At 46.6% G+C, this 20,529-nt stretch overlaps 1 protein-coding gene across 1 annotated transcript; it reads right to left on the bottom strand.

The window, feature by feature from the left end:
• Positions 1–5,168: 5,168 nt before the first annotated feature.
• LOC127339442 (uncharacterized) lies at positions 5,169–5,931 on the bottom strand. The gene has a single exon (XM_051365297.2). It carries the CDS (start codon positions 5,929–5,931, stop codon positions 5,173–5,175), a length of 759 nt encoding a protein of 252 aa, XP_051221257.1. The 3' UTR covers positions 5,169–5,172.
• Between the last annotated feature and the right edge of the window lie 14,598 nt (positions 5,932–20,529).

Genomic DNA, 20,529 nt, shown 5'->3' with positions numbered 1-20,529 from the left:
TAACTAGTGTAAACAAGAAACAAAAAGATGCAATTGCAGGATCTAAAGGAAATAGCTTCGAGCACAAACACAATGGCGCCAGAAAAGTACTGTTACCTGGAACCGGAGTATGAGTGCCATTTACCTTTCCTCCCCGGCAACGGCGCCAGAAAAGTGCTTGATGTCTACGGGTGCTTCTATTCTTGTAGACAGTGTTGGGCCTCCAAGAGCAGAGGTTTGTAGAACAGCAACAAGTTTCCCTTAAGTGGATCACCCAAGGTTTGTCGATCTCAGGGAGGAAGAGGTCAAAGATATCCCTCTCATGCAACCCTGCAACCACAAAGCAAGAAGTCTCTTGTGTCCCCAACACACCTAATAGGTGCACTAGTTCGGCGAAGAGATAGTGAAATACAGGTGGTATGAATAAATATGAGCAGTAGCAACGGCACCAGAAAAGTGCTTTGCTGGCGTGTAGTTGATGGTGGTAATATTGTAGGCAGTAGAAACGCAGTAAAACAGTAAACAAGCAGCGATAGCAGTATTGGAAACAAGGCCTAGGGATTATGCTTTCACTAGTGGACACTCTCAACATTGATCACATAACAGAATAAATAGATAGATGCTAGACTCTACACTCTCTTGTTGGATGATGAACACCACTAATTGTGTAGGATTACACGAACCCTCAATGCCGGAGTTAACAAGCTCCACAATATTCAATGTTCATATTTAAATAACCTTAGAGTGCAAGATAGATCAACATAACCAAATAGATCACATCAATACCATCATAGTAATAGTTAACTTCACAATCTACAAGAGATCACAATCATAAACTACGCCAAGTACTACATGATGCACACACTGCCACCTTTACACCATGCAGGAGGAATAGACTACTTTAATAACATCACTAGAGTAGCACATAGATGAATAGTGATACAAAACTCATATGAATCTCAATCATGTAAGGCAGCTCATGAGATCATTGTATTGAAGTACATAGGAGAGAGATTAACCACATAGCTACCGGTACAGCCCCGAGCCTCGATGGAGAACTACTCCCTCCTCATGGGAGACAGCAGTGTTGATGAAGATGGCGGTGGTGTCGATGGAGAAGCCTTCCGGGGGCACTTCCCCGTCCCGGCGGCGTGCCGGAACAGAGAGTCCTGTCCCCCCAGATCTTGGCTTCGCGATGGCGGCGTCTCTGGAAGGTTTCTCGTACCATGGCTTTTCCATATCGAGGTTTTAGGTCGAGGACCTTTATATAGGCGAAGAGGCAGCGTCAGAGGGTCGAAGAGGCGGCGAGGAGATAGGGGGACGCGGGCCACCCCCAGGCTGCGCCGGCCACCCTCCTGGGGCCCCTGTGGCCCAACTCTGGTCCTTCCCGGGTGTTCTGAAAGCTTCGTGGAAAAATAGGATGCTGGGCGTTGATTTCGTCCGATTCCGAGAATATTTCCTTACTAGGATTTCTGAAACCAAAAACAGCAGAAAACAGGAACTGGCCCTTCGGCATCTCGTCAATAGGTTAGTTCCGGAAAACGCATAAATATGACATAAAGTATGCATAAAACATGTAGATATCATCAATAATGTGGCATGGAACATAAGAAATTATCGATACGTCGGAGACGTATCACTTACTCCGAAGGTGAACTCTCCAGAGAATCTCAGTTTCGACCCATCAGTTTGTGTAATGAGCTGTACAAGTTGGCCTCAAAAGTGATTGCAAATAGATTGAAACAGATCTTACCCATTCTTATTTCCGAAGAGCAAAGTGCTTTTGTTCTAGGTAGATTAATTACAGACAATGTTTTTATAGTATGAGTGTACTCATGCTATTAGAACAAGGAAGAGGAAGCCACCGCTATGTGACGTTAAGTTGGACATGATGAAGGCGTATGACAGGGTGGAATGGATCTTCCTGGAGCGAATGTTGATCAAAATGGGTTGCTCTCCCTTGGGTGCGGATGGTGATGAGATGTATCACATCGGCCAGGTTTTCGGTTAAGCTCAATGGTCAGGTGTCGGAAAGTTTTCTTCCCTCACGAGGTTTAAGGCAGGGGAATCCTATCTCCTCTTACCTTTTTCTCTTTTGTGTGGAAGGATTCTCAGCTCTTCTAAGAGAAGCTCAAGAAAATAATCTGATCAGAGGCGTTCAGTTTCGAGCCCAGGGTCCTCATATTACACATTTGTTGTTTGCTGACGACAATGTGGTCTTTCTGGAAGCTAATGAAAGAAGCATGCAGACTCTGAAGAAAATCCTTCAAGATTATGAGGTGAGTTTGGGACAGAGAGTGAATTTGAATAAACCGGCTATCTTCTATGCCCCTGACTGCCCCGACTCGGTGAAGGAGGATGTGAAATCTCGCATTGGTATTGCATGTGAGGCGTTGTCTGAACGCTACCTAGGACTGCCTACGGTAGTGGGTCGATCCAAGGATGGCTGTTTTAAATATGTTACGGATCGATCATGGGCAAAGGTCAAAGGCTTGAAGGGACAGGGAATGTCTAAAGAAGCTAAAAGTGTCGTTCTCAAATCTGTTCTCCAAGTGGTACCAGCGTACCCGATGAGCTGTTTCTGGTTCTCCAAAAAATTGTGCAAAAACCTTAGTTCTGTGTCCTCAAATTTCTGGTGGGGAGATACTCAAGAGAAGCGTAAGGTTCATTGGGTAGTTTGGGACAAGATGTGCAAACGGAAGGAACGGGGTGGCTTGGGTTTTAGGGACTATGAGTGTTTCAACCAAGCTTTTTTGGCGAAATAGGGCTGGAGGCTACTAACTGATCCAGACTCCTTGTGTGCGAAGCTGTTGAAGGCAAGATACTATAGAGAGGGAGACTTCTTGTCAGCGCCATGTCCTAAGAGAACCTCCTATACACGGAGAAGCATAGTCCATGGACGCGAGTTGCTTCGAGAAGGTCTAGTGTGGCGAATTGGAGATGGTGAAATGGTGAAAGTAATGGAGGATCGCTGGATCCCAACAGCTAGCGCCCAACATCCACTAGGATGTAAAGAAGACAATTGCCCTAAATTCTTAAGTGATTTTATGCTTGCAGGGGTAGGGGCATGGGATGAATCGAAACTTAGAGAATTTTTCTATGATGCGGATGTCCAGGATATTCTGAAGATTCATGTCGGTAGGGAGGGTGTGGAGCACTTCATAGCCTGGAATCACACAAAGAATGGGATCTTCTCAGTAAAGTCGGCGTACCATCTGACGGTTCATAGGAAGAAGATTTGGAAGGGTGGGCAGGAATCCTCTTGGTCATGTGACCAACAAAAGGGGTGGCTTGCAATGTGGGGAACAAATGTGCCAGGCAAGGTGAAGGTGCTTTTCTGGCGTCTGATTGAGAATGGACTTGCAGTGGGGAAGGAGCTCAAACACAGGTGTATAAAAGACGGTATTATCTGTCTAGTGTGCCACAGAGAGGAGAGTTTACTCCACAGATTCTGGTCATGCCCTCATTCGGCCATGTCTTGGCAGCTTCTTCAAGAGGCGATGGAGGTGGTGATGGAAAACCCCCCTGCTCGCCTGGCTTGCCACTCTCAACTCAAAGGTTGGCTACTAGACTGGATTAGTAAGATGAATGGAATGGTGGCTGCTACGGCGATGATGCTCATCTACAATCTGTGGCAAGCTCGGAATGATGCGAGGGAATCCAAGCGGATTGAAGATCCGAGGGTTTTAGCCAAGAAGACTTTCGATATGGTGGAGGAGTGGTTTAATACCCACTGTAATACTACCCGGCCTCTACGAGGACGAAGTAACGTTGGATGCCTCCGGCGATGGGTGGCACAAGGTAAACGTCGACGGCGCTTTTCACTCGGCTGATGGTGTTGGAGGGGGCGGTGTGGTCATCCGCGATCATCATGGTAGCTTCGTGCGGGAGCATGCCATTTTTTCCCGCACCTGCCGGATGCGGAGGGGGCTGAGCTATTCGCGTGTAAGAGGGGTCTTCTGGTGGCGAGAGAGGCTCGGAATCAGCGAGTTATCTTGGAGACGGACAGCGTCGAGGTAGCAGCGAAACTTCGAAGGGAGGGTCAGGATCGATCTGTGCATGGTCCATTAGTGTCAGAAATAAAATCTCTACTTTAAGGTTTCGATGAGTCCTCGGTGTGAGCAGTGAGGAGGTCAGCAAATGAAGCTGCCCATAGTATGGCGGAAGCAAGGCTGCGTGAATAAATTGTGTAAGGTGTGGTAGGATTACACGTGATTGCATTGTGAACTGTATTGTATCGGACAGGGTTTTTTTTTTTTTTTGAAACATCAATAGTTCTCCTTCCTAGGATTAGATGTCCATAGCGTGTTAATTGCAACACAACAGTGACTTTCGCCTCCAACCGAGACAGAGGAAACATTCACCTTGTTAACTGACAACACAACGAAGCTCAAGCACAGGTAAAGAATCATCATTTCGTATGTATTCCATCTGCACCTTTTTTATCTGAAAAAAAGGTAGATGATAAATGCGACGGCATGATTGTAAGGCTGTAAAATAGAAGACTGATAAGAAAAAAATTGAAGCAAGACCATACATTTGACGGATATGATCCACACACCGCTTAGTTGAACATGAGTTGTTCATTCGTTGTAAAACACGAATAGCGCAGGGATATATATTTGGTACAGAGTGATAGTCTGATAGATCCAACTGATGTACAGAGGCCTGTTGTGCAATTCATTGTGAAACATGTTTCATTAGAAGCTGTTGTAAAATATTAAGATGTTCAGATGTGACCAATACTTCTTGCAAAACATTCGTGAAATAATCTAAAGAGTGATAGTCTGATAGATCCAACTGATGTACAGAGGCCTGTTGTGCAATTCATTGTGAAACATGTTTCATTAGAAGCTGTTGTAAAATATTAAGATGTTCAGATGTGACCAATACTTCTTGCAAAACATTCATGAAATAATCTAAAGAGCACTACAGCTGGGTATAACTTTTCATCTGTTCTTTAACTCGATTTCATTACACTGGAGATGTTTATCGGCGAGCAACTCAAGTTTAGAAATTAAATCGATCTCAAGACGGAATAGTAACAACTACAGCAGGTGAGATCAGATTGCATTGAATTCCATCGATAGACTTGCGTTTACAATTGTTTTACAGAGTAGCAATGTAGCATCTCAAACTACATTTTAAACTGCATAGATCTTGGAACTAATCAGATCTCTAGATGAGCCCTAGCTAGCAGACGTCGGGCCCGCGGTACGCCGCCTGGAAGCGGCATCCGTCGGCGTCCCTCAGCCGGACGTTCAGCGCGTAGTTGGCCATCTCCAGCTCCGCAACCTTCTTCTTCATCGCTGCGGCGTCGCGCTCCATCTCCTCGTACCGTCGCTGCTGCGCCATGACGCCGCGCTTCAGCACCGTGCCGTCGCGGTCCGCTGCAGCCGTGCGCTCCCTCAGCGATGCGTTCTCCTCGCGCAGTCTCGCCGCCTCCCTCGCGCCGTGCTCCGCATGCTCCCTCAGCGTCGCGTTCTCCTCGCGCAGCCTCGCCGCCGTCTCGTGTGCGGCACGCTCGGCGGTGGCGTTCCTGATCAGCTCCAGCATCCACGTCGCGCGGTTCTTGGCGTCATCTACGTCGGTCGCCGCCCCCATCTGCTCCACGAGGACGCCGGCGCAGCGCTCGTTGTCACCGTCTGCTGCCGCGGAGGCGAGGCGGTGCGCCAGCGCGTCCCTGGCCTGCTGGGCGCGGTAAGCCTGCACGGTGGCGTTGATGTCTCGGCCCGAGGCGGCGAAGCAGGCCTCCAGGCCCCGCGGGTCGGCGTCCGGGAACACGCGGCGGAGGGCGTCGAGTGGGTCGAACGGCGCCAGCACCGGCAAAGGAGCCATGGAGGCGGCGCATGGCATAAAGCGACCGCGCTTGGCGAGGTGGGGCGGCGCCGGGGACGGCTCGTCCAGGAACGCGGCGACGAAGCGCTTGCGGGAATTCATGGCGGCGGCCATCGTTGTTTTTTTTTTTTTTTTGAAACGAACCAACTTATATTCATATGAAATAGAGTACAGAGTTCAACCAAGAACACACAAAGAGAGAAAACAAAGAACAACAAAGCTTGCACACTCCATCTTCAACCTCAAGATCGCCACCGAGGACGACCACCACTGGAGCAGCAGAACCCCTAGCCCTGAGGCGTTGACGAGCCGCAGCGATCACCAACTCCGAGGAGCTGGATCTGGAGACGAAGATCGAGCATCGGCCGGGGGCACACCCCGAGCTCACGCTGCACCTGATCTGGGACCAACGCCACAGATCAACCACCTTCTTACCACGAACCTGCAAAGCCGCTGTCTTGGATCCCCTCCTCCGGTCTTGGCCATCGTTGTTGGATTGGAACGATTCGTGCGTACTCTCGTCGAATGTGTGTGCAGCAGTCTTCGGCCCGCTCGAGATACTTATGGTTAGGCGGGACGGACGAGTCCGAAACTGTTTCCAAGTCGCGCAGCGTTGAGCTTACGTCGGTGGCTCGGTCGGCGCGTCTCGGATGCTCAATGGGATGCATAAATACTTGCACATGAATTAATCCAATCTTTAATTTTCAATTATATACATAAGAAAACAACAGCATATTTAAAAATAAGAAAGATTGGGGAGTATCTTGAAAAGATATAAAAAATGGGAATGTTATCGAGAAATTTCATACTCCAGTAAATATAGAATAATATAGAAGACAAATAAGAACTACTTCCTCTGTCCCCAAATAAATAATTTGATTTGTCCAGTCTCGCATTTATCTTGACGTATTTTAGTGTGTAGATAAATTTAAATTTAGAAAAATCTGAGTCCCGTATTTCTGGACAGAGGAAGTAGTAATTGAGAAAACAGGTGAATTAGAGTTTTCACAAATGATTCATGAGAAATCACGACATTTCCTTTTTTTTTAAATATCTCTCGACTCGCTGTGCACCAACGGTGCCTTACCAACTCGAACGTTCAAGTGAGGAGACATTTGCTATGCGGACCTCAAATTCCTTACCACATGTACACATGCGTCTAAGTATTGTTTGGAGGCGACCAATGTACGTTTCAGTGAGAAGCTTGTACATTTTATCCCCATCTGTTGCTATAGGATGCATACCTATTTGCTAATCCGACATCTAGATTTCAATAATGCGTTCTAAAACCATAGCATTTTGAAATTAAACATGATTTTGGGGGCAATATCTCCAAAAGATAACAAAGAATATAATGATGTTGACAACGGGGGGAAATAGTAATAGATATTATAGAATATAAACAAGAAAAATGCGCACTATTAGAAAAATCAGTGAATTAGGAAAAATTTACAAATAATTCATGAAAAAACACCATGTTATTGTTTTTGAGATTTTTTTAATTTCTACATAATAGACACTTGTAAACCTTTGTTTCATTTTTCATAGTTTGGTTGGCATTTGCCTCGTATTCTATTTATTTCACATTAGTTTATCTTTTGGTCGACGTGTGTAAAATTACTGCCATCCATGCATGTCATTTATGATCCTCTTTGTGTCACACCAAAGTTGTACGAATACTTTTCTCTTTTTTATATATTTATTTTTGGAGAATGAATGTGGATGTGTTATGTATCGTCGATTTATTTTAGCTCACTCTCTCCTTATTTTATCCGAATGTTAAAGCAAAATGGACGGTGATGAAAACATGCACACCCATACGTCTAAATACAAAAGACTAGGTTCAAAGTTGATTTTGCTCTCTTGGTTCATAGGACTAAGGAATCCCTACACCCCTTTATTAAATCCTTCCCGCAGTCTTTTTAGTTGTATGTTTAATCCCTGGTTTGCCCGATACATATGTAACTTTGTAAATTGTAGCCCTTTTTTATGAAATGAAAAGACATTAGGAACCTTTCCTACGGTCAGAAGCTTCAAAAAAAATACAAAGGTATTTTCGTTCTTTTTTTTCCGTTTTAAGTTTTTTGTTCCGTATTTTTATGCAAGACTTTAATGTGTGTCGGTGCTTTCTTCTAAGGGCATGTTCAATGATTGATAAGACCGTCTTATCTTAATCCTGTCACGCAATCTAGATATAACAAAAAAGCATGATGTACAATAGATTATTTTTTAGTCTTATATTTAGTAACGAGATATCCTAAAAATGTGGTGAGAGAGATTATGCTAAGAGATTATATCTTAGCTAAGAGAAGGTAAACCTTTTTTCATCTTTCTTTTTCATCCATCTCATCATTTATCGCACATTTTTTTTAAATAATACGTTTTTTTTCATTATTTTCAAAAATAATACTCAGTTTCAATCTTTGTCACAAATAATACACTGTCGGGGACAAGTACCCCGAATAGAAGAAATCGGGAACAGCAAACCCGATTAGACGTAGTCGGGGTATACTACCCCGAGTAGCAAAGAATCCACATCCAGCATATGTTGTCGGGTTCCTCTAACCCGATTGCTTGAAAATTGATTTGACCGGACACATGCATGTTAGATTTCTTCCAATCGGTATAAAGGAACCCGATTTGGTTTTAGACTAGTCGGAATCTACGTACGCGCACAGCGCATAGTGCACTAGATGTCTAAACTGCAAAATCCCAGGCTGCTGCGTACCTAGCTTACTAGCAGACTCGCGAAGACAAACCCAATTAGTCTGGAAATAAAGAAGTCGGGTTAATTTACCCCGATTAGAAGATATCGGGTTGCTTCACCCCGATTACTGCAAAAACTGAGGACAGGCTCGCACGGCGCGGAGAATTAGTAGAATTCGGGGTAGCTTACCCCGACTATCTCTAATCGGGTTTGATGTTCCCGATTTCTTCTAATCGGGGTACGTGTCCCCGACAGTGTATTATTTGTGACAAAGATTGAAATCGAGTATTATTTCTGGAAATAACGAAAAAAAATGTATTATTAAAAAAAAATTCGCTCATTTATCCTACATAACATTGCTAAGATATTATTGTTGTACATGGCTAATGCTCCCTGGAGTCACTCTCACCTAAAATGCTCGGGCAGGACGCGTGAAGTTGCACATTCTTTGACGCATGCCCAAGCGACCCAGAACCAAATCAGTCCCCACCGCACCGGCCCTCCCTGAAAGCCTGAAGCCCTGCATCTCCTTCCCCCACCACCGGACCGGAGCTCAGCGGACGGCGGCCAGTGGCGGCGTGCCCTGCTTCTCCCGCAAGACTGGGAAGTCAGCCTCCCCTCAGGCCGCAGCCCCCGCCCCCCGCCCCGCACCCGTGCTCCACCGAGTCCCTCGCCTAGGGTTTTCACCCATTGCTCCAATTCGAGGTATGGAATCCAAATTCCCCGACTTCCTACATTAATGAATAATGACCTGGATTGGTGACTGGAAAGGTAACTAGTATATTGATCATGACATTTCTGCTCCAAGGCATAAACTGGTAATTAAGATTTAAGAGGACAGTGTTGCAAGTTTTTTTTTAGAACGACAGTGTTGCAAGTTCAGTTTTGCTATAAACTACCCATCGCTCCTGTTTCTCCGAAGTCCGAACCATGAAACCAACATCTCCTGTCTGTATTCATTGGTCTGAAGTACCGGCTATTTTTTTAATAAGTATGAGGCGAGGTTAACTTAGTGTTGGCATTTACATTGCTCTATGTTGGTACCGAACCCTGAACTGGTACTGAAGATGAAAGTTTTGTGAGTTCAGTTTTGCTACAAACCAACCTCTCCTGTATGTATTGCTCTAAATTACCAATTATTTTATTTTAATAAGCATGTTGTTTACCTAAAGCCGAAGTATTGTAAAACTGTAAATTAAAGTCTTGTAAAACTGTAGTATTTTCTGTCTAGGCAACAAATACTTCAGTTTTGGAAAAGAGGTCAAGACCTCTTTTTTCTATAACGCAAAATTAGTGCAGTTTTGTGAAAAAACCAAGTATAGAAAACTGTAGTTTTTTCTGAAACTAAACACCTCAAAGTATTCAATACCATGGTATTTCCAGAAATAGAATACTTTGAAAAAACGTTGTTGCCAAACGCAGCCTTTACTGTTGGCATTTGCATTCTTCTGTGTCGCTAGTGTTCTTTACGATTCATATCATGTTCCCTTCATTCGTCTCAAATGCATTGCAGATGGACAAGAAGAGGCTCAGAAAGAGAAGGTTGGTGCTTATAAGAGCCGCTGCATCGTTGGCTTCATCTATGGTGATGCAGTATGTCCGGTCTAGACTACGGAAAAAGGGGGAAAAGATGAAAGAGGGTATTGCCTATGGCCCAATCGTTGACAGGGACGACCGTGCGGCGCCCTTGGCGCACCAGCCTTCCCGGGGAACGGGGAGCTCTCCGCCACCTCGTCGCCGCGCCACCCTTCGCGGCTCAGCGCGCCGGCTCCGGGGAGCGCGCGGCGCTGATGCTCGCGAACACAGCTCGGAGCTACCTACCGCCGCCAGCGGAGACGAGGGTGTCTCTGACTGCGACGGAGGTGAGCTTGCGACGGCGCGGCCCGGGGTGGCCTCGCTTGGCGATTTTCTTGGGCTCGAGTTGCAGTGCCTGGCCGGATCTGTGCCTGCGTCGGCACCGGAGGTGGAGGAGAGGGCTCCTCCCCAGATCCAGGTGCCTCCGCCCGCATCTGCTTCTCTGCCACCGTTCCGGCTCGTCGCGGAAGACTTCCCCTCGCTTTCGTCGGGTGGAAGCGGGTGGAACCTCACTGCCGGGTCTTCGTCGCCGGCCACGGTTCTCCTGGTCGGCGAGGTGAGTATCTGGATCGTGGCGGACGGAGCGCGGGGACGGGGCAGGAGCTAGGGTTCTTGTGTCCTCCTGATGTCTACGTTCCCCCTCCTTTCCTGTAGACAGTATTGGGCCTCCAAGAGCAGAGGTTTGTAGAACAGCAGCAAGTTTTCCCTTAAGTGGATCACCCAAGGTTTATCGAACTCAGGGAGGAAGAGGTCAAAGATATCCCTCTCATGCAACCCTGCAACCACAAAGCAAGAAGTCTCTTGTGTCCCCAACACACCTAATAGGTGCACTAGTTCGGCGAAGAGATAGTGAAATACAGGTGGTATGAATATATATGAGCAGTAGCAACGGTGCCGAAAATAGCTTGGCGTGTAGTTGATGGTGGTAGTATTGCAGCAGAGTAACGCAAAGAAACAAAGAAACAAGCAGCGATAGCAGTATTTAGGAACAAGGCCTAGGGATTACACTTTCACTAGTGGACACTCTCAACATTGATCACATAACAGAATAGATAAATGCATACTCTACACTTTTGTTGGATGATGAACACATTGCGTAGGATTACACGAACCCTCAATGCCGGAGTTAACAAGCTCCACAATTACTGTTCATATTTTAGTAACCTTATAGTGTAAGATAGATCAACAGACTAAACCAAGTACTAACATAGCATGCACACTGTCACCTTCATGCATATGTAGGAGGAATAGATCACATCAATATTATCATAGCAATAGTTAACTTCGCAATCTACAAGAGATCATGATCATAGCATAAACCAAGTACTAACACGGTGCACACACTGTCACCTTTACACACGTGCAGGAGGAATAGAACTACTTTAATAACTTTGCCAGAGTAGCACATAGATAGTAGTGATACAAAACTCATATGAATCTCAATCATGTAAAGCAGCTCATGAGATCATTGTATTGAGGTACATAGGAGAGAGATTAACCACATAGCTACCGGTACAGCCCCGAGCCTCGATGGAGAACTACTCCCTCCTCATGGGAGCAGCAGCGGTGATGAAGATGGCGGTGGAGATGGCAGCGGTGTCGATGGAGAAGCCTTCCGGGGGCACTTCCCCGCTCCGGCAGCGTGCCGGAACAGAGATCCTGTCCCCCAGATCTTGGCGTCGCGATGGCGGCGGCTCTGGAAGGTTTCTGTGGTTTTCGCCGAACGTCTCAGGGTTTTCGATCCAGGGGCTTTATATAGGCGAAGAGGCGGCGCAGGAGGGTCAAAGGGGCGACGACACCATAGGGCGGCGCGGCCAGGGCCTGGGCCGCGCCGGCCTATGGTCTGGGGGCCCAAAGGCCCCCCCTCCGGTCCTTCCCGGTGTTCTGGATGCTTCCGGTGAAAATAGGAACTTGGGCGTTGATTTCGTCCGATTCCGAGAATATTTCGTTACTAGGATTTCGAAACCAAAAACAATGAAAACAGAACCGGCACTTCGGCATCTTGTTAATAGGTTAGTTCCAGAAAATGCACGAATATGATATAAAGTGTGCATAAAACATGTAGATAACATCAATAATGTGGCATGGAACATAAGAAATTATCGATACGTCGGAGACGTATCAGCATCCCCAAGCTTAGTTCTGCTCGTCCCGAGCAGGTAAAACGATAACAAAGATAATTTCTGGAGTGACATGCCATCATAACCTTGATCATACTATTTGTAAAGCATATGTAGTGAATGCAGCGATCAAAACAATGGTAAATGACATGAGTAAACAAATGAATCATAAAGCAAAGACTTTTCATGAATAGTACTTTCAAGACAAGCATCAATAAGTCTTGCATAAGAGTTAACTCATAAAGCAATAATTCAAAGTAAAGGTATTGAAACAACACAATAGAAGATTAAGTTTCAGCGGTTGCTTTCAACTTGTAACATGTATATCTCATGGATATTGTCAACATAGAGTAATATAATAAGTGCAATATGCAAGTATGTAGGAATCAATGCACAGTTCACACAAGTGTTTGCTTCTTGAGGTGGAGAGAAATAGGTGAACTGACTCAACAATAAAAGTAAAAGAATGGTCCTTCAAAGAGGAAAGCATCGATTGCTATATTTGTGCTAGAGCTTTGATTTTGAAAACATATAGAGAGCATAAAAGTAAAATTTTGAGAGGTGCTTGTTGTTGTCAACGAATGGTAGCGGGTACTCTAACCCCCTTGCCAGACAAACCTTCAAAGAGCGGCTCCCATTTTATTTTATTTTTGGATGGCACTCCTTCCAACCTTTCTTTCACAAACCATGGCTAACCGAATCCTCGGGTGCCTGCCAACAATCTCATACCATGAAGGAGTGCCTTTTTATTTTAGTTTTATTATGATGACACTCCTCCCAACCTTTGCTTACATAGCCATGGCTAACCGAATCCTTCGGGTGCCGTCCAACAATCACATACCATGGAGGAGTGTCTATTTTTGTTAATTAATTTGGGACTGGGAATCCCATTGCCAGCTCTTTTTGCAAAATTATTGGATAAGCGGATGAAGCCACTAGTCCATTGGTGAAAGTTGCCCAACAAGATTGAAAGATAAACACCACATACTTCCTCATGAGCTATAAAACATTGACACAAATCAGAGGTGATAAATTTTGAATTGTTTAAAGGTAGCACTCAAGCAATTTACTTTGGAATGGCGGAGAAATACCATGTAGTAGGTAGGTATGGTGGACACAAATGGCGTAGTGGTTGGCTCAAGTATTTTGGATGCATGAGAAGTATTCCCTCTCGATACAAGGTTTAGGCTAGCAATGTTATTTGAAACAAACACAAGGATGAACCAGTGCAGCAAAACTCACATAAAAGACATATTGAAAATATTATAAGACTCTACACCGTCTTCCTTGTTGTTCAAACTCAATACTAGAAATTATCTAGACCTTAGAGAGACCAATTATGCAAACCAAATTTTAGCATGCTCTATGTATTTCTTCATTAATGGGTGCAAAGCATATGATGCAAGAGCTTAAACATGAGCACAACAATTGCCAAGTATCACATTACCCAAGACATTTATAGCAATTACTACATGTATCATTTTCCAATTCCAACCATATAACAATTTAACGAAGGAGAAAACTTCGCCATGAATATTATGAGCTAAGAACACATGTGTTCATATGAACCAGCGGAGCGTGTCTCTCTCCCACAAAAGCATTTATTCAAACAAAAACAAAAACAAAAGCACACAGACGCTCCAAGCAAAGCACATAAGATGTGATCGAATAAAAATATAGTTTCAAGAGAAGGAACCTGATAATTTGTCGATGAAGAAGGGGATGCCTTGGGCATCCCCAAGCTTAGACGCTTGAGTCTTCTTGATATATGCAGGGGTGAACCACCGGGGCATCCCCAAGCTTAGAGCTTTCACTCTCCTTGATCATGTTGCATCATACTCCTCTCTTGATCCTTGAAAACTTCCTCCACACCAAACTCGAAACAACTCATTAGAGGGTTAGTGCACAATACAAATTAACATATTCAGAGGTGACACAATCATTCTTAACACTTCTGGACATTGCATAATGCTACTGGACATTAGTGGATCAAAGAAATTCATCCAACATAGCAAAAGAGGCAATGCGAAATAAAAGGTAGAATCTGTCAAAACAGAACAGTTCGTATTGACGAATTTTAAAATGGCACCAGACTTGCTCAAATGAAAATGCTCAAATTTAATGAAAGTTGCGTACATATCTGAGGATCATGCACGTAAATTGGCTTAATTTTCTGAGCTACCTACCGGGAGGTGGACCCAGATTCGTGACAGCAAAGAAATCTGGAACTGCGCAGTAATCCAAATCTAGTACTTACTTTTCTATCAACGGCTTAACTTGGCACAACAAAACACAAAACTAAGATAAGGAGAGGTTGCTACAGTAGTAAACAACTTCCAAGACACAAAATAAAAACAAAGTACTGTAGCAAAATAATACATGGGTTATCTCCCAAGAAGTTCTTTTCTTTATAGCCATTAAGATGGGCTCAGCAGTTTTAATGATGCACTCGCAAGAAATAGTATTTGAAGCAAAAGAGAGCATCAAGAGGCAAATTCAAAACACATTTAAGTCTAACATGCTTCCTATGCATAGGAATCTTGTAAATAAACAAGTTCAAGAAGCATAATGCAACAAGCATAGAAAGATAAAACAAGTATAGCTTCAAAAATTTCAGCACATAGAGAGGTGTTTTAGTAACATGAAAATTTCTACAACCATATTTTCCTCTCTCATAATAACTTTCAGTAGTGTCATGAGAAAACTCAACAATATAACTATCACATAAAGCATTCTTATCATGAGTCTCATGCATAAAATAATTACTCTCCACATAAGCATAGTCAATTTTATTAGTTGTAGTGGGAGCAAATTCAACAAAGTAGCTATCATTATTATTCTCATCAAGTGTAGGAGGCATAGTATAATCACAACAAAATTTACTCTCCATAGTAGGTGGCACCAAAAGACCACTATCATTATAAGCATCATAAATAGGAGGCAAAGTATCATCAAAGAAAATTTTCTCCTCAATGCTTGGGGGACTAAAAAGATCATGCTCATCAAAACCAGCTTCCCCAAGCTTAGAATTTTCCATATCATTAGCAACAATTGTATTCAAAGTATTCATGCTAATATGTTCCATGGGTTTTTTAATTTTCGGATCAAACCATCCATGTCTTAAATCAGGAAATAGAGTAAAAAGCTCATTGTTGTCCATTATGCCTTACTAGTGTAAACAAGAAACAAAAAGTTGCAATTGCAGGATCTAAAGGAAATAGCTTTGAGTACTTACGGCGCCGGGAAATAGCTTAGTAGCCGAGGTCCGGAGTGTGAGTACCTTTTACCTTTCCTCCCCGGCAACGGCGCCTTAAAAATAGCTTGATGTCTACGTTCCCCCTCCTTTCTCGTAGACAGTGTTGGGCCTCCCAGAGCAGAGGTTTGTAGAACAGCAGCAAGTTTTCCCTTAAGTGGATCACCCAAGGTTTATCGAACTCAGGGAGGAAGAGGTCAAAGATATCCCTCTCATGCAACCCTGCAACCACAAAGCAAGAAGTCTCTTGTGTCCCCAACACACCTAATAGGTGCACTAGTTCGGCGAAGAGATAGTGAAATACAGGTGGTATGAATATATATGAGCAGTAGCAACGGTGCCAGAAAATAGCTTGCTGGCGTGTAGTTGATGGTGGTAGTATTGCAGCAGTAGTAACGCAGTAAAACAGTAAACAAGCAGCGATAGCAGTATTTAGGAACAAGACCTAGGGATTACACTTTCACTAGTGGACACTCTCAACATTGATCACATAACAGAAAAGATAAATGCATACTCTACACTTTTGTTGGATGATGAACACATTGCGTAGGATTACACGAACCCTCAATGCCGGAGTTAACAAGCTCCACAATTACTGTTCATATTTTAGTAACCTTATAGTGTAAGATAGATCAACAGACTAAACCAAGTACTAACATAGCATGCACACTGTCACCTTCATGCATATGTAGGAGGAATAGATCACATCAATATTATCATAGCAATAGTTAACTTCGCAATCTACAAGAGATCATGATCATAGCATAAACCAAGTACTAACACGGTGCACACACTGTCACCTTTACACACGTGCAGGAGGAATAGAACTACTTTAATAACTTTGCCAGAGTAGCACATAGATAGTAGTGATACAAAACTCATATGAATCTCAATCATGTAAAGCAGCTCATGAGATCATTGTATTGAGGTACATAGGAGAGAGATTAACCACATAGCTACCGGTACAGCCCCGAGCCTCGATGGAGAACTACTCCCTCCTCATGGGAGCAGCAGCGGTGATGAAGATGGCGGTGGAGATGGCAGCGGTGTCGATGGAGAAGCCTTCCGGGGGCACTTCCCCGCTCCGGCAGCGTGCCGGAACAGAGATCCTGTCCCCCAGATCTTGGCGTCGCGATGGCGGTGGCTCTGGAAGGTTTCTGTGGTTTTCGCCGAACGTCTCAGGGTTTTCGATCCAGGGGCTTTATATAGGCGAAGAGGCGGCGCAGGAGGGTCGAAGGGGTGACGACACCATAGGGCGGCGCGACCAGGGCCTGGGCCGCGCCGGCCTATGGTCTGGGGGCCCAGTGCCCCCCCTCTGGTCCTTCCCGGGTGTTCTGGATGCTTCCGGTGAAAATAGGAACTTGGGCGTTGATTTCGTCCGATTCCGAGAATATTTCGTTACTAGGAGTCCCGCAACCAAAACCAGCAGCCCACAGGAACTGGCACTTCGGCATCTTGTTAATAGGTTAGTTCCAGAAAATGCACGAATATGACATAAAGTGTGCATAAAACATGTAGATAACATCAATAATGTGGCATGGAACATAAGAAATTATCGATACGTCGGAGACGTATCACCTCCCGTGGCCGCGGAGTTGGGCCTGGGCTCTGCGGGGCCAGCTGGGCCGCTTGGCGTTGGTGGGCTAACAGGCCTTGGGCTCTCAACTGTCTCCATGGGGGAACGGCTGGATTCGTGCCACGTGTCCCAAGGGCAAAAGGAAACGGTGTCGATTGATGCTGGGGCTCTAGGTCACCCTCTTTCCGCTTTTGCCCCTGCGCCGCCGGTATTTAAGTGGATCTGGCTGAGGGTTGGAACCCTAGATCCACTTTTAGGGTTCCCAGCCACTGAACAAGACGTCTCCCGTCACCATCGTTGTGCCAAGCTTCTCCGCCCTCGCTCCGACCCCGTCTCCGGCGCCCTTTCCCTCGAGCTGATGGACCGGAACTGGCGGGGCAGCAACTCCGGGAAGCGGCCCTACGAGGCAGTCTCAGGCGGAGGGGCGCGCCGTCGGGACCAAGATCTCCGTCAACGTCTGGACCGAGAATAGGAAGAGCAACGCCGGCATCAGCGCGCGTGGGATGAGAACTCCCAGCGATCCAGGGATGAAGAAAGGTATGTCCATGACCAGCAGCTCCCGCCTCCTCCTCCTCTGAATCTGCGGGGGCGTGATTCAGGCAAGGGGGTTGGCCCTCGTCGCAACCGGCCGCCTCGGAATCCGCAAGGGGCGGATCTGTCAGGGACCTAAGCAGGGCTGTCGGAATCTGCTGCGGGTGAATCGTCGGGGGGCGATGCTACTCGTATCATCTGTTACAAATGTGGTCAGAATGGGCATATGCAAGTGGACTGTATTGCCAATCCCTTCTGTGTCAACTGCAAGAAGGAAGGTCACCTCTCTGCCATGTATTCTATCTTCTCCAAGCTACAAGAACCGTTCTGGGCGGATTTCGGTGGGGACGGCAAAGGCTTCCACTGCTTAGAAGTGGCAGAGGAAGAACTGCAGAAGCCCAAGGAGAATTCGGCGATCGTTTGCATCTCGGCTGGGGAGCTTTCGGCTGAACAGGTCGAAGCTGAGTTCAAGGACCTTGTTGATGAGGAGTGGGACTGGCAAGTGCATGAAATTTCGGCTACTGACTTTTCTCTTTTCTTCCCCTCCAAAGAAAGCCTGAGGATGGCGATCCGCGGGGGCGGCATCAAACTTCCAACAAGTCAGTGTCATGCTCTGGTTATGACCAACACGGCCGACCCGACGGCTGTGGAACAGCTAGTGGAGACCAATATCAAGCTCTTCGGTGTCCCACCTCCATACCGCTACAGCGACCGGCTCCTAGTGGGGACTAGGGAGCTGGGCAGGCCCCTTGCGGTGGACGAAGCTTCTCTGGCCATTGTGGACGGGCCCGTCCGCTTGACAGTGGGTTGTCGGGCTCCAGTCCAGCTCCCAGAATCCATCATGATGTTCGTTAACCTGCAAGGCTTCAGAGTTCGGGTTATCAGGGAGGGCGCAGCGACGGACACCGGGCCTCTGTCGCCCCCCTCCTCACAAGCCAGCGGACGAAGAAGAAGAGGATGACGTTGCAGACTCGGATGGCGATAGGTGGGACGGTTGTCGCGGGTGTCATGCTAGCAAGGGGCCACAGAGCAAAGAGCCAAAGAACCAAGGAAAACCTACTGGGGTCAACCGCAAATCGGTCCCTCTTGACCCAACTTCTCCTTGCAAGGAAAAGGAATTGACGCTAGCCACGCTTCCAAAATCAGTGTTCTCCCAATACGACTCTAATCTCACTAAGGATGGTGATATATTCCCCATGGTTGCTCAGATTGTTGCTGCTGCCTCTGTCCCTTGCGCCAACACAGTAGAGGAGTCAACCCAGGACATCGAGCCCCCGATCTCCCTCTCCATCTCTGAGCTATGCTCACCGGGGGGTGGAGCAACCTCAGGACAAACCTATGTGACTCTGGGCAAGGCGTTGGCCCTCTTTGAGGAGGAGAAGTTGGAGGTTGGCTGGCAAAGCATGCCACCCGCGGCAAGGGAGGAGGAGACGCTGAGGGAGAAGGAGAGGAGAAGCAAGAGCAACAACGACCGTCCGTCCAGAGTCTGCAATTCGAGCCTGGAGGCGGTTGCGACGCACCTTGAGTTCTCAAACGACAACATCTCGGCCTCGAAGCTAGTGGGGGAGCAACTTCCGGGCGGTCAGGTGATTCTGGAGCTAGCTGCGACGGTGACACGAGCACCCAGGAGTCGGGCATCGCCGGTGGATGCCTCCCGCAAGAGCGCTCGTGGTCAAGGTCTCACCGAAGGGCCAGTGATGGAGCGCGCGATGCGTGCGGCAGCAGACAAGGACCCAGGTAATAAAACGCTTTCCTCCTTTGCTATTTTACAAGATACCTCCTCCGATCTTCTGCTTTCTGTTGCCAAAGATAGATGTGTCATTTTTCCTTCCGCTGTTGGCACTCCGCTTGAGGTGCTCTCCTTGATTCGTGCAAAAGAACTGGCTTAGGCCGAACTGGCGCTGGCCCGCACCATAGCAGAAGCAAAGCTAGCTAAAGACAAAGTGGCAGAACAGGATGCGAAGCGTAACAACTTGGTGTTTGCTGTGGGGGAGGCGGCTCCTGTGGTCTGGCACAGGACCTGCTCAAAAACCCACGGCAAAAAAGGGCACTCCTGGAGCAAAGAAGGTGGTACCCAGCTCACAAGGCCATGAACCCGCCAAGCACGGGCTAAAGGATTGGTGTCCTAATGCGGTGCCTATTCTGGAACATCAGGGGGTTCGGCTGTCGGGGGCGCCGGACCTTGCTAAAGGAGTACCTCCGCACCCATCACATCGATGTGGTTTGCTTACAGGAGACGGTAAAACAAGACTTCACGGATCAGGAGCTACGCACCCTAGAAGTTGCGGAAAAATTCTTCTGGTGCTGGCTCCCGGCAACAGGCCGATCGGGCGGCATGTTGATGGGCTTCAGGGATAGCTGCTTTGAAATCGGCAGGGTTGACATGGGGTAATTCTTCCTTAGTGCTACGGTCCTTTGGCGTGTGGGTAAGCTTAAGCTCGAGATTATGGGAATTTACGGGCCTGCGGACCATGCCTTCTCTAGGGAGTTCCTATGTGAGATCACCAACAAGATTAATAGTTTAGATGAGCCCCTCATTATGGGTGGGGACTTTAACCTGATTCGCAGTCAACACAACAAGAATAATGACAGAATTAATTGGGCGAGACTCAACATGTTCAATGAAGCGATCGGCGACTGGGCGGTCAGGGAGATCCCTCGTACCGGGGCGAGATTCACCTGGACCAACAAGCAACTCAAGCCTGTGAGGAGTATCCTGGACAGAGTGTTCATCTCTCCTTTGCTTGAACCTAGGTTCCCTCTTTGCTCGGTTGCGGCAGAGACTGGCCTAGGCTGTGACCACACTCCCCTCATCATGGACACTGGGGATGACAGCCCAATCAGAAGTAATCGGTTTTCTTCGAAACCGGGTGGTTTGAAGTTGAGGGTTTCCACCTAATCCTTTCTCAGGTTTGGGAGCGCCTGAATCGCGGATTGGGGGCAGAGACAT

This window comes from Lolium perenne, chromosome 3 (genome assembly GCF_019359855.2).
Source record: "Lolium perenne isolate Kyuss_39 chromosome 3, Kyuss_2.0, whole genome shotgun sequence".
Classification (NCBI taxonomy): Eukaryota; Viridiplantae; Streptophyta; class Magnoliopsida; order Poales; family Poaceae; genus Lolium; species Lolium perenne.
Note: the sequence above shows the minus strand (reverse complement) of the source record. Positions and strands in the feature narration are given on the sequence as shown.